At 36.3% G+C, this 13,965-nt stretch overlaps 2 protein-coding genes and 1 long non-coding RNA gene across 3 annotated transcripts; 1 reads left to right on the top strand and 2 right to left on the bottom strand.

The window, feature by feature from the left end:
* The first annotated feature begins 980 nt into the window (after positions 1-980).
* LOC107763609 (acetylajmalan esterase-like) lies at positions 981-2,470 on the top strand. Its single transcript, XM_016582098.2, has one exon. The coding sequence runs from the start codon at positions 1,012-1,014 to the stop codon at positions 2,152-2,154; it is 1,143 nt and encodes a 380-aa protein (XP_016437584.2). The 5' UTR covers positions 981-1,011; the 3' UTR covers positions 2,155-2,470.
* Positions 2,471-3,357: 887 nt separating this feature from the next.
* Positions 3,358-5,890, bottom strand: LOC107763607 (pectinesterase 4-like). Its single transcript, XM_016582097.2, has 2 exons — positions 4,749-5,890; positions 3,358-4,183 (listed from the first exon to the last, which is right to left on the bottom strand). The coding sequence occupies exons 1-2, from the start codon at positions 5,734-5,736 to the stop codon at positions 3,480-3,482; spliced, it is 1,692 nt and encodes a 563-aa protein (XP_016437583.1). The 5' UTR covers positions 5,737-5,890; the 3' UTR covers positions 3,358-3,479.
* A 1,063-nt stretch (positions 5,891-6,953) lies between these two features.
* Positions 6,954-7,811, bottom strand: LOC142174774 (uncharacterized). The gene is made up of 2 exons (XR_012703829.1): positions 7,683-7,811; positions 6,954-7,574 (listed from the first exon to the last, which is right to left on the bottom strand). It is a non-coding gene; the product is annotated as an uncharacterized LOC142174774 (long non-coding RNA).
* Between the last annotated feature and the right edge of the window lie 6,154 nt (positions 7,812-13,965).

Genomic DNA, 13,965 nt, shown 5'->3' with positions numbered 1-13,965 from the left:
CCAGCTAACCCACAAGAATAAAATATGACAGAAAAAATAATTGAGTTTGTTTGTCCTAGAAACTCCATGACTTCTCTTTGTAATTCCACTAGCCAAATAATTAATCAAACTAGCACATGCACTACATAAAATTATGATGAAGATTCCAATTGTGTCCTCGATCTGGATCACAAGGGCCGAACATAATATTTTAGATACATGTTCATTATTGAATGACGAATATAATGTACATATCAATTACATGCACACCGCAAGGCACAATTTGAATTTGAAATTTTTGAGTTTTGAATTTATCACTGAACTCATAGTTCATATAAATTATTGGGTTCGTAAGTAAAATTTTTTATTGCATTAAGGGTAGCAGAATGGAAAATGGGGCACGAGATTAATTATACAATACGGGGAATCAAACCACTATCGATAAGATAAAATGTTTAAATTGCCTACCAATTAAATTAAACTACTAACAACTTGTTTCGAGGGTTGTTACTTATTAGTATTGCTACTTTAAACACAATGTTTGGTTTGATGGTTAATACGACGTTACTTAACGACGAAAAATCCCACTTTTTGGAACGATAGATTTGGTGCGCTGGTGTTGTTATCTTAATTTTTTCTCTCATCTTGTCCTTTCTTATTATTAAATAATCATATTTTATTTTTTACTTTACTTTTTTATATAATAACTCTACTTTGTATCTTATTTTTTGTTAGTAATGTTGTTGTAAGTTTATTCTTCATATTGTTGGTGTGTGGCATCATAAAATAACGATAAACGATACAATCTGTCCAAATACTGTATTCATCAAATAATACAATGTTATGCAATACAATACGGTACATTATAAAACTACATGTAACAAACTGTAAGATTTTAATACAAATAAAGAATCTAAACATTAATACTCTTACTTCCGCCCCACACGGGTCTTCCCATTTCCAAGCAACTCTATTTCCTCTCTATATATAGCAGACTACGTACTTGCAGTTTTCAAGCAAAAGCATTCTTCAATGGCTTCTCTATCTCTAGCTAAAGTATCTTTCTTTCTTCTAGTAATAATCTTAGCTTTCCATTCTTCTCCTTCTGCTGCCAGAAGGAAATGCGGCATAACTTTTGTTTACCAATTCGGCGACTCTCTCGCTGATGCTGGAAATACCATGCGTCTCCCGAATGTCTCCCTGACATTAAGCACCAGCAAACTTCCTTATGGCGAAACCTTTTTTAACAAACCTACAGGCCGCGCCTCAGACGGCCGTATCATTAATGATTTCATTGTTTCTGCTCTCAATCTTCCTTTCCTAAATGCTTATTTGAACAAAGGTACTTCTTTCCGCCAAGGCGCTAACTTCGCTGTCTCTGGTGCCACGGCGTTAAATAACACTTTCTGGGCTGCTCAGAATGTCAATTTACGTCCTTGGAACAAGTATCTCGATGCTCAATTAGATTGGTTCAAATCTCATCTGCAGTCCACCTGTGGCTCCAATTGTGGACAACATCTCAAGAATTCTCTCGTTATATTGGGAGAATTCGGTGGAGTTGACTACTTTAACTGTTTTTTCTCAAACAAGCAAGAACCTGAGATCCGGAGATACGTTCCTCTTGTGATTGCTGAAATTACAAGAGGAATAAGAGATGTGATTAAACTAGGAGCAACTCGAATTTTGGTTCCAGGAGTTTACCCTTTCGGATGTTTACCTGTTTACTTGACAAGTTTTGCTGTGCCTAATGCAACTGCTTACAATCCATTGGGTTGCTTGAGAAATTTGAATGCTTTCTCTTCATACCACAATACTGAGCTGAAAATAGCTCTAAAAAGTTTACAGTGCGAGTTCCCAAATGTTAGAATCGTTTACGGGGATTACTACGGAGCGCTTATGACTGTTCTTCGTCGGGCTACTAGATTTGGATTTAATCAGAACACATTGCTCGCTGCGTGCTGTGGAGGCGGCGGCGGACGATACAATTATGGGAAACCTTGTGGATCAGATGGTGCTACAACTTGTCCTAATCCGTCTCGATACGTCAATTGGGATGGTATTCATTTGACAGATGCAGCTCATCATCGTATGGCAAACATTATCCTCAATGACATACTTCCAAAGTTCGTGTATAATAACGTTGAAGATGCAGGTGTACTCATGTCTAGTTATTGAGTTTCAAAGTTTTTTTTTATTTACTTTTATCTTGAGACGTGAGTCTATCGGATGTATCCTCTCTACCTTCACTAAGATAGGGGTATGGCCTGCGTATACTCCATCTCCACCCAGACCCTACTTTATAGGATTGCACTGAGTTTGTTGTCTTTGTGGTCGTTGTTATTGCCTTTGGTTGTTTTGATTATGATGAGATGTGTCTTTTCTTTTTCACCAATAGGTGGAAAAGAAATTAAATAAATGAATGATTGTTGTTGCCTACAAAAAAAAGTTGAACCCTTGTCATTCGAGTTAATTATAACGTACAACCATTGAGCTTTGTTCCCTATAATAGTAAAGTTTATCCCTAAATTATTGTTTGTTTTTGGTACATTAAAATAACTGAACTAGGTATAAATTGCTTCAAAAAATAGCAAAACAAACTTTATTATCAGTCTAAAAGTAAAGTCACAAAATTATTTTAAAGTAACTAGACTTTACCTACTATAATAGTATAAAGTCACAAAACTGTTTCGTATCACATTAAAGTGACTGAACCGTGGAGAATCTTGAAATTTCCAATTTTGGAGAATCTTGGGGTTGAAAATCAAAATCAAAACCAAAACCGTGGATTTTGATTGTTATCAGACATGAACAAGAAGTTATCACTCTTCTCTGCCTCTCCAATCTCCATCATCATGGGAGCATGCAAACAGCAGTATTATTTTATTTTTTTTTGTCTATAGAACAGGGCTTAGCTAGAGGGTGCGGGGTGTTCTAAACCCTTTCGCCGAAAAACTATACTGTATAGATATGGTTAATTTTTTCTTTTTATGTATATATGGTAGATATTCATCAATTTCCTTGATTTATTCATGTATTCATTTTTTTTATATTTTGGATCTTTTATTAAAAATTCTGGCTCCTTCATGGTATAAAGAATAGCAACACTCATTTTAAAGGCGTAACATATCAAAACTATCACATATTCGATTGTTTATCTGTATGTATTAATGGGATTCACTTTCAATAGGAAAAAGAGAAGGGCCTACTGAAAACGCTGGCTCTACTGCCACTTCTTTAGTTCTTTTTAAATCTGGAGAGTAGCGAGCTTAAGCTGGTTATACTTTAATGTTCGTTCAATTCACATAGGCCGGGTGATTGAGGTGCGCGCTTCACAAGTTTTTTAGTTTCTTTCACACAATAAAAGAAAGGCATGGTAGCTAATATATACAACTTTGTTTTATTTTTCTCCAATAAAAATGAATCATATGCATATATACATAGATTGAAAATTAATTAATAGGTGTAGTAGGAAGGTGTAGAATAAATATAATTTCTTGTTTTTATTTTCCACCTAGACCAAGGTAAAAAGGTGCACCAGTTGCAGGCAACCACTCTTTTCCTTGAAACCAAACAGCACCAGCAGTGTATTTAGTTGCTTCCTGTGGGCTAAGTACCTTAAATTTCTTGAAAACCTTGTTTCTTGCATTAGTAGCAGCACCAGGTCCTCTATTAGCATATTCATAACATTCACATGTTTGCTCAAAATGTTCTTTATCCCATATCATCCATCCTTCTGGTTTAATAAAACCACCAATTTCACTTTCCATTACTACATTTGTCGATAACGCCTTCCATGGACGTCCCAAGAAATTCTCGACGATTTTAGTATCGATGAGTTCCTTTTCTGCGACGATTTTGCAATTTTGTAATGCTACTCCTGTTGGTTGTGACTCCACTTCTCTACCGTCGGCTGTGATTGTGTTCCATTTTTGATCTGCTCCTGGTTTTCTCAAAATGATGGTTGAATCTTGGATTACAGCCGTGCCTCTACCAAAGATGAAATCAATCGTGCCTGATATGACACAATTGCGATAGAATTGACGTTTGCTTTGATAGTATAAGGTGTCTTGGTAGCCTTCAATGTTGCAGTCGAAAACTGCAGATTGATCACCTTGTATTCTGAGTGCCACGGCCTGTTGTCCTTTTGGACCAGCTGTGTTTCGGAATGTAATTCCTTTGGCAACAAACCCTGGTGCGTTAACACCTGCAAAAGATATTTATAAAATCAGATCACTGATCGTGTTACATTCTATGGTGTATATAGTTTGATCCATATGCATAACTGTATCCACGCATGGATGCATGCATGGCGTTTTCCAATATTGTAGAATTCCCTCTGTTTCATTTTTTGTGTCGCTATTTTTATTAGTCTGTTAAAAAAAGACTTATCGCCTTTCTGTATTGATAGAAAAATAATTTAACTTTACAGTACCTATTTTATTCTTAATGAAATGTTTTTATAGCCACATAAATGTGATGTCATGTTTAAGAAACCAAATTTCAAAAAAATTCTTTCTTCCTTAAATTTCATGCACTAGGGCTGTTCATTTGGATCGGATATTCAAAATCCGATCTGATCCGAAATCCGAAAATCCGATCCGATCCAAACTTTAAAATCTGATCCGATATTAATTCAGATCGGATTCGGATTGTATTTTCTAGAATCCGAATCCGAAATGTGCTAAATCCGATTCGATCCATTCTATGCACAGTCCTAGACATGCACAGTCAAATACGTCATATAAATTGAAGCGATAGAGCGTACTTACCAAATGTAGCAGAATTCATGGTGGTGAATTTCAAGATTGCGACATTTTTGTCTGAAGTTATGATTGTTTTCCCCGCGCCATCTCCAAAGATAAACACGTTTGGTTGTTTCTTATCGACAAGGACTTGTTCGTTATAAACACCAGCCTTGACATATACTATGTATTTGCCTTGATGTTTTTGAGGGTATGCTTTAAGAGCATCAGAAACTGTTTTAAATTTTCCACTTCCATCTTTTGCAACTATTGCATGAGGAGTTGGGGTGTTAGCCAAAAGCTTACGGTCAGCAACAGGGAACCATGTAGGGTAGTTGTCATGACCAATTTGGTAATTTGCTTCAAGAAGTTTTCGGTTTAAAAGACCATCAGGAATTTGAAAGCCCGAGGATTGGAGAGCAGATGAAATCTTAGCTACAATGTCAATGGCATTGTTACTCAATTGCGTGGAGTTGACAAGGTATTTTTCAATGGCGGATTTGTACTCAGGCTTGTCAATGGAATCTATACACTCGCTCTGATAAGAGTAAACAGCACTGACATAAGTCAGAATATCGTAGACTTTATCATTTAGGGACTTCATTTCGTTCTCGCTAACCTTTTTAAGCGTGGATTCGAGTTCTTCAATTGCATCTTCCAATAGTACTTTGCAATCTTCTACTGCCATGTGATTGTAAGGATCACTTTCCTTATTAACATTAGTTTTTCCAGTTTCATGTAATGATTTCTTGATCTCTTGAACGGTATATTCAAAAGCAGCCATTATATAGTCTTTAATTGTAGCAGAATCGTTAGATGCAACTTTATCAAGACTTTGTACACATGCATCTTTAAATGATGTAGGTTGACAAAATTCGTCAACTTTTTTCATTTGAACTTTTGTGCTTTTATCATCATCGTTATCTCCATTTTTGTGTACAACAACTACAACTCCTACAATTACACCTACTAAAAGAATCAAAGATACCAATGAAACCACTATTTTCCCTACCATCTTTGCTTTATTCTTTTTCTTTTTTTGTTTGGTAATTTCAAGTTTCTTTTTTTTTTTGGCCCTTTTTCCGATAGATTTCTTATAGGAAAAAAGGAAAGCTAAAGATGATAGTGAAATGTTTCAAGCTTAATCCTCTCGTTGGTGTTTATAAATATAACATTAGAACCAAAGAGAGGATATAGATGAATGAATTAACTTGTTATAGGGAGGTTTTTATAGTGCTAAGGAGAGAGAGAGGGTTAAGTTGACGATTGAGGTAGAGATGTTTGAGGCATAACTTAAGATATACCTCTAATGTTGTAGTGGCCAAGAATGAATGTGTATGTTGTTTGAAGTTAGTTTGCTTACATGTAGAATTTAATGGCTCTAGAATTTGATCGTTTACTTAAATATGAAAGACTTCAAAATTCATGGTAACTTTATTTTTTATTTGTACAGGCTCTTATTAAATTAATCTTATTGTGAGATGGTCTTGGTGTTGGTTTTAATTTTTGTTTCTCCCTCCCATTACTTCACTACTAGAAAATGGCTATTTTGCAACTGCAATAACGGTCAGAAAGTGTCAGAAAATGCTAATTTCCGACTACATTCAGACCGAAAAGTCGTAGTCACAAAATAGCTGGTCTGAAATGTTTTGCAACCGAATCCATCCGTAATTTGCTACTACAGCGGTCGGAAAGTCAAAATAAAAAAATGACTAATGAATATGTTAAATTTTCCGACTAACGCGGTCGCAAACAATTTAAATTAAATTTTAATTTGATATTAACTTTTCCAATACTTCAGTTGCATATGGTATACATAATTATAATTATTATGTAATTTTATTTGAGTTTTCCCACTATTGTGGTCGCAAATCTAATTTTAAAATATTTATTTATTTATATTTGCGACTACCGTGGTCGCAAATCTAATTTAAAATTATTTATTTATTTATTTTCCCGACTACAGTAGTCGAAGATGTTCCTAAATTTAGAATATTTTGATGCATTTTGCGACTACTATGGTCGGAAAATTCCGAATTTTTTGTCAAATTCCTGCTCTTTTAAAGCAGTACCACCTGCCAATTCAAATATACAACAACCAAGTAATCCACCATGCCAACCAATTATTCCACAATGATAACCAATCAATCCTTCATTTCAACCAATCAATCTACCATTGCAACTAATCAAATCCATAAAATGCAAAGCATAAATATTTGTAACTAAAAGATCCAAAAAGAAATAAACATTCTAGCACCATTCAATCTAGTCTAAAACATTACAATCATAGTCAAGTGTAAATGTTACCAAGTCTAAACATCCAACTACAACAAATAATAATGTCTCAAACATCATAACCATAACAAACTAAAACTCATTATCCCCACCATCCTCGCCATTCAAAGGACCAAATGGACGTCCGCTCATAAATTACTTCACTAGACTCTGCAATTTGTTAAAATTTGCGCGATCTTCTTTTCGTTCCTCCAACTCTTCAACTTCTTTTCGTAATGCTTCCACATCTTCGTGATCTTGCGAATAACTTGCATCACCAGACAACAATGTCATAGAACGACCTACAGAATATTGTGATCCAAGACCGTAGGTTCTACCTTTATTTGCGCCACCAACCACCTGTGACCATCATCTATGTGAAGGAACCTTCTTCTTTATCGCCTCATCCCCTTTGGGGAAAAATTAAAATTAGTGTCAAGTAAACGAAACTAAGTGAATCATTACAATGAGGAGATTAGAGAATCTAGTTCAAAACGAGGCCAAATTTGAGACTATATACATATTCAGGATGCGCTCAGTGGGGAGATCAATATCGCTAAGTGCCGGCCGATTATGATCCTTCAATTTCAGATGAACAAACAGTAAGATGGAAAAATTAAACAGAAAAGGGAAAAAAACTTACCTGTACGAGAAGAAAGAGAGGGAGTTGAGTGATTAGTGATTTACCTTCAAAAATTTGGGGAAATAGAGATCGGTCGAGCAGAGAGAGGGGTTATCGGTCGAGCAGAGAGAGTGAGAGAGAAAGAGGAAATTGGGGAAATAGGGTTTGGGTGTGAAATATTAGATTAAGATTAGTGACTACCGTAGTCGCAAACCCGCTTAAAATTCTTTTATCGTTTTAATTTTAATTTTGCGACCGACGCAGTTGCTTAGTGGGTCAACATAAATTTTTGACTTTTTATTGTCCGATCGAATCAGTCGCAAAAGCCGAGGCGGGAAATCAGCGCGCTGTTTTCCCACTGCCTTTGTCAGAGTAATAGTCGATTTTTTTTAAAAAAAAATAAGTAATAAAAATTCGATCATTTTCCGACTACTGCGGTCGCAAAAGTAGTCCTATTAGCGACTGCTTCATTTTCGGTCAGAAAATTCGGTCACAATTTGATGTTTTTATAGTAGTGCTTGTCCAAATACCCATTGTGCGGCTCGACTATTCCCAAATACGTGCCGTGTAAGATTCATTAAAATATAAAGCACTCTTTACCAAAAAAAAAAAAAAAATTCATTCTCAGTTTTCGAAACTGAGATCTTTGGTTGAAAGATGGAGAATTCTGATTATAAGGAACAAGGAAAATAATTATAGAATAGGCATGTATTGATTATAATTTTATAAAATAAGGAGAAACATTAAATTAAAGGGGAGAAGGAAATAATTACCCTGGCATGCACAGAGTAACAGTTTACCTTATACTCTGAAAAATATTATTGAGGATCAAATTAAGGAAAAAAGAAATATTTAATCTTAATCGTTTTCACTTTTTTTTTTGGTGAAAATAAGAGTTTTATTGATCACCAGCACAAAACTTTACAACTGAATCCCTCCTATTCTTCCTTACTTCCCCTAACGGCCCTATCTGATCTACTAAGACTACCTCATATCAATTGTACCAATTGTACTATTGCTCTATTTACATTAAACTTTCTATCCATGCTCTTTGGTTTTGTGTTACTGATCTCCTGCCTAGTATTTCATGAATCTTCCATTTGCATTCCTCCTTAATAGTATTAACAATCATGTGAGGTCTGGGTACTCTTTGATTCCAATGGGCACCATTCCTCACTCTCCATATGTGATACACCTGCCAGTATCGAAATTGTTACTTGTCTGCATTTCTTGCCTCTTATCCTTCTAGATATATGTTTCCAGATTCCCTTCAGCTCCCATTGATGGACCCCCATATTCATCCATACCAGCACTTCCTGTACACATGCTTTTGAAAATGGGAAATCAAAGTATAAGTGTTTTGTTGTTTCCATGCCCCCCCCCCCCCCCGCCCCACATATGGCACAGTTAGTTTCTTGACAAATTCCCAACCGAGCCAGTCTCTTTCTAGTTAACACCCTTCTATGCATAGCTAACCAACATATGAAGCTTTGCTTTGGGGTGTTGTATTTATTCCAAACCCATCTCCTACCCTCCCAGTCCTCTCTACTTCCTTGTCTCCACTTTTAGCCGCTGCCTACTGTGTATTGTCCATTCACTGAAAGCCAGCCAGCTGCAAATTTGTCGCAAATTGAGCATATTTTCCTCCAGTACCAGCAACAATCTTGTGGAGGTTGATACTCCCACCAGGATGCTCCTTTTAAGTATAGATGATCCACCTACTTTACCCAAAGATTGGCAGCCTTCTTGGCTATATTCCACACATACTTTGCAATTGCTACTTGATTCCATAGCTCACAATCTATGATCCCCAGCCCATCTTCTTGTTTAGGTCTACATACTAGCTCCCTTGCTACAAATGACACTTTGTTTGTGTTGGCTTTCCCATCCCACAAGAAGTTTCTACAAATTGTTGTTATGATTTTCAGTATCTTCTTTGGTAGGATGAATATAGAAGACCAGTAGGAGTGAATTTGCATTAAGACTAAGTTTACTAGTACCACTCTCCCTGCATATGACAGATTCCTTGTTCCTCAACTTTGAATTATGGCACACATCTTATCTACTAACATTTCACAATCAACAGATGAGATTTTCTTTGTTTAAATTGGCACTCCTAGGTACCTAAATGGTATTGTTCCTTTCTTGTACCCTGTCAATTGACATATGTCTTCCACACTTTGCCTATCAATATATTAGCACTGTAGATGTTGAACTTGGCTGCATTGGTAGCTAGCCCTGATGCATTTGAGAAGCTGGCTAGTGCCCTTAACATCAATATAACAAATTGTATTTCTCCTCTGTAGAACAGGAGCATATCATTTGCAAAGAACAAGTGGTTCAGTTGTAAACCATTGCATTTTGAGTGATATGCAAACCCCTGTAGTGTGGCTACTTGGCGCATAATTCTGGTGAAGTACTACATACTGATTACAAAGATTAATGGGGACATTGGGTCCCCTCCCCCCCCCCCCCCCGGATTGCTATTGAGTATCTGGGTGTAGTAATACATGTCATCATCTATTTAATGAACTTACATGGAAAATTCAGAGCATATAACATCTCCTGTACAAAGTCACACTCTACAGTATTATAGGCTTTCCTCAAGTCTATTTTGATTAGGCAGCTTTTAGTGGTAGCTTTCCTATTATACAACCTCGCCAAATCCTGACATATAAGTACATTATGTACAATTGTTCTCCTAACAACAAAGGCACTTTGGTTCTTTGATATGATGTCTGGTAGCATAGTCTTCAGCCTCATACACAGCATCTTAGAGATCACCTTGTAAATGGTATTGCAGCAAGCAATAAGCCTGTAATCTCCCACATATTCTGCGTGGCTGCTTTTTAGAATTAGTGTAATTATTGTGGCATTTTCCCATCCTGGAAGAACTTCAATACCCCTGTGACTATATCCTTACCCACAATTTCCCAGTAATCCTTGAAGAATTAGTTGCCATATTCATCAGGCTCTGGAGCCTTATCCCCTGCTATTGCCCATACTGCTTTTTTAACATCTCTTTCATAGAAGTCATGTTCTAGCCAACCTCTCTGCTCCTGGGTAATCGTAAGCCCTTGTCTAACCCGCTCACTGCACACATGTTGTCTCCTTTTTTTTTTTTTTTTTTTTTTGCAATAGCTTTTTGTAGAACTCTATAAATGTTTGTGTTATTTCCTCTGGTTCTCTTCTTGTTACCCCTTGTGAATCTATGACTGAAAAGGTTCTGTTTTTATTCCTTCTTTCCTTTATTGCACTGTGGAAGAACTTTGTGTTTTGATCACCTTGAGGTAACCATTGGACTCTACTTTTTTTCCTTAAGAATTGATCTCTAGCTTCTCCCCATATTATGCATTCCTTAGCTAATTGACTTTCTTTCTGAATTAGTGCTTTGCTCCTGAGGTCTCCTTGCAGTTTCAATTGACATTTCTTTAGTTCCTTCATTGCTAGGTCTACTTTTTTCTACATCTGAGAACCTTTCCTTGTTCAGTTTGAGTAGTATTGTGTTGCTCCCAAACGCACATGCAAGTATACGTGGTCGACAAGTAATATAGGATTGTAAGTCCAGATATCATACTCACGGGGACTTGTGATTAACTATCAACTAAATTAAACCAAACAATTAATCTATTCAAGTGAATCCTAAAGTATGAATATTTTACTAAAATTTAATCTAGAGTAATAAACTAAGAGATTAAAGAAAATAAGTTGGCAAATTACAGATACGAATTCAATGTGAGTGAATATTCTAGAGCTATGGGTTAGCTAACAATCCCGTTGAGTTTTCCACTTAAATCATCTAATTAATTTATCTGGTTTATTGGTTGACAAGGTTAATATTGCTCGTAGTCTTCTCCCGAAGTACAACTCGCCTATTCAAGCTAATCTAATGCCTATATTCCTATGGAATTAGAATTAACAAGAACGCATTAATAATTCCTGTATAGTAACCAAGCAAGGCGATTAGGTATATTCTTATCCTAACCGCAAATCCGCCCTCCCTAAGAGTTAAGATCTTGCTCTACTCAATCTTATATGCAATCTAGAATTCTCTCTCTCGAGTTCAATCCTAGATTCGTAGTTAATATTCAATTGGTGATCAAACAATTAAATAATTAAGCGCAAGATTGAATAAATAAGCCAATATGATAAAATAATAAGAATAATTCAAGTTTCAAACTACAACGTTCATGTAGCACCCCAAAACTCTAGAACTAATGGACTATGAAATTAAAAGAAGAAAAAAGAAGAAAAACTAGTTAGAAGTCTCCTCTAAGCGTGGTGTGTTCTCCTTACGTCTGAAGTGTGTCCCTCGGTCTAAGATCTATCTAAAGCCCTCAAAATAACACTTTTATATGTATTTATACCAAGTAGGGTTGGACCCAGACGAAAACACCTTCTCCCGCGCGAAATAGGACTCTGGCTCAATATATTTTGTACAGTCGCGCCGCACCCTGTGCCGCGCCATGCGGCACGCTAATGGAGTTTATCAGAAGCCTCAACTTTTCACATCAGGCAGCATTTTACACTGCTGCGCCGCGCCTTGCGGCGTCCCATGCGGCGCGGCAGTGTAATTTTCTTAGAGTGAACTTATTTCGTCCTCTTTTAACATTCGGAATTGGTACACGACCTCCGAACAGGATTCCGGCTTAGTGGCTTGGGCTTTTACTCATACTTCAAAGCTCCAAATCACTTGAATTCATACCATAACGCCTACATAGATCAGAATCACTCCTACAAGGCATAAAACACATATTTAGTGCAAAACACTAGCGATTAAAGCTCAAACTCAATTAAAGTACAGTAACTTAGAGTGTAATAAGCGACTAAAATACACAATTATAGCCTATCATCAACACCCCACACTTAAACCATTGCTCGTCCTCGAGCAATCAAACTACACTTTATATAGACACAACCTTTTTAAGCAATTCTCCTAATTCATCACACCAAGAATATTTAAAATAGACTAAGCACAAGAGTGTAACATCTTAACCTCAAGATTTGACTCACAAGTACCACGCATTATTCACAACTCACTCACTTACTCTAACATCGAGGTCAATGACATTACCTTTCCTTCATGAATCAAGTGGCCTCACACAACAAAAAGAAAGTAGTTCCACACAATAACATTTAAGAATACTTAGGAACTCAAGATAGAAAGAATTCATTCACTCTCAGAACTAACATTCATATGCCACAAAAGATGCACCATAGGCTTGCTCGTAGTGTACTACTCTACTAATCGAGCTCATTCAGTCTAAGATCAAGTCGGACTTTATTTGGTTGTAATGTAGGCTGCGGGACAGGTAGGTTACATTTAGATCTAAGAGTGACTACACCTCCCTAAGCATTTTAATACATACTTTAACATTCAAAACCCCACACTTTTGTCAAACCATAACTCCATCTTCACATCAATATACATTAACTCCCCACTTCTTTAAGCACAATTACATCAAGAGTCACCGCTATCAAAGAATTCTTTTCACAGCAATACAACTATTTTTTTTCTTTTCAATTCATGTGGCTCTTACTTTTTCAAAACAGTGCACCTTTCACCTTATTTCATTAGTTTCACTCAAAAGCCAAACCAACCACCCCACGCTTTAAATTTTACAAAGTTCATAACTATTCAAATGCCCGTGACAGGTGAAAAAATTCAAATAGATGACTAATTCAAACAAATGGGTAAGGCTTGTAATGTAGCTGCCAAAGAAACAAGATTACGGGCTCAAAGGGGTTAACTATGATACATAACAATTAAGCGGGTAAAATAGTTATATGGCTCAACAAAGAAACGCTTATATCACTTCCAAGACTGAACAAAACTACTATTTCGCTTTGTAAACACACGGGGCAAGTTCTAGACATCAAATGCAATGCATAGAATAATACAAAACCTTACACACACATGACACATAACTCACTCAAGATTGGACTCATCAAGACACTCTAATCAAAGAAGTTAAGCAATGTCACAATCATAAAATTTAAGGTACTTATATAAGAGTCAAAAACTGAGTCTAAGCGTCACAACTAAAGTACTCACTATTCTCAAGGCATGACAAGATTAAAAGAGATTGCTTCAATTCAAAACATAGAACAAGACTTCCTATTTCTAAAAAATAAAAACTAACTATACCCGGTTACAAAACCCTTGGAAAAGAACCGGGGCATAAAGAACACCAAGGGAAATTGCTACACTACCTACAAAGAAAATCTTTTGTCCTTTTTCTTTAGACTTACATCCCTCAAGAAAACTGTTTAGGAGATCCATCGTCGCGAAAAGTCCATTTTTTCTATTTTTTTGACAAAACTACTACACTAAGAACGAGTACTACA

Source organism: Nicotiana tabacum, chromosome 20 (genome assembly GCF_000715075.1).
Source record: "Nicotiana tabacum cultivar K326 chromosome 20, ASM71507v2, whole genome shotgun sequence".
Lineage (NCBI taxonomy): Eukaryota > Viridiplantae > Streptophyta > Magnoliopsida > Solanales > Solanaceae > Nicotiana > Nicotiana tabacum.
Note: the sequence above shows the minus strand (reverse complement) of the source record. Positions and strands in the feature narration are given on the sequence as shown.

Bases quoted from the DNA above. Each gene is read 5' to 3' on its own strand.
- LOC107763609 (XM_016582098.2), top strand. From the start codon at position 1,012: ATGGCTTCTCTATCTCTAGCTAAAGTATCTTTCTTTCTTCTAGTAATA.
- LOC107763607 (XM_016582097.2), bottom strand. From the start codon at position 5,736: ATGGTAGGGAAAATAGTGGTTTCATTGGTATCTTTGATTCTTTTAGTA. The intron at 4,184-4,748 runs GTAAGTACGCTC...TATCTTTTGCAG, and splicing joins CATGAATTCTGCTACATTTG to GTGTTAACGCACCAGGGTTT.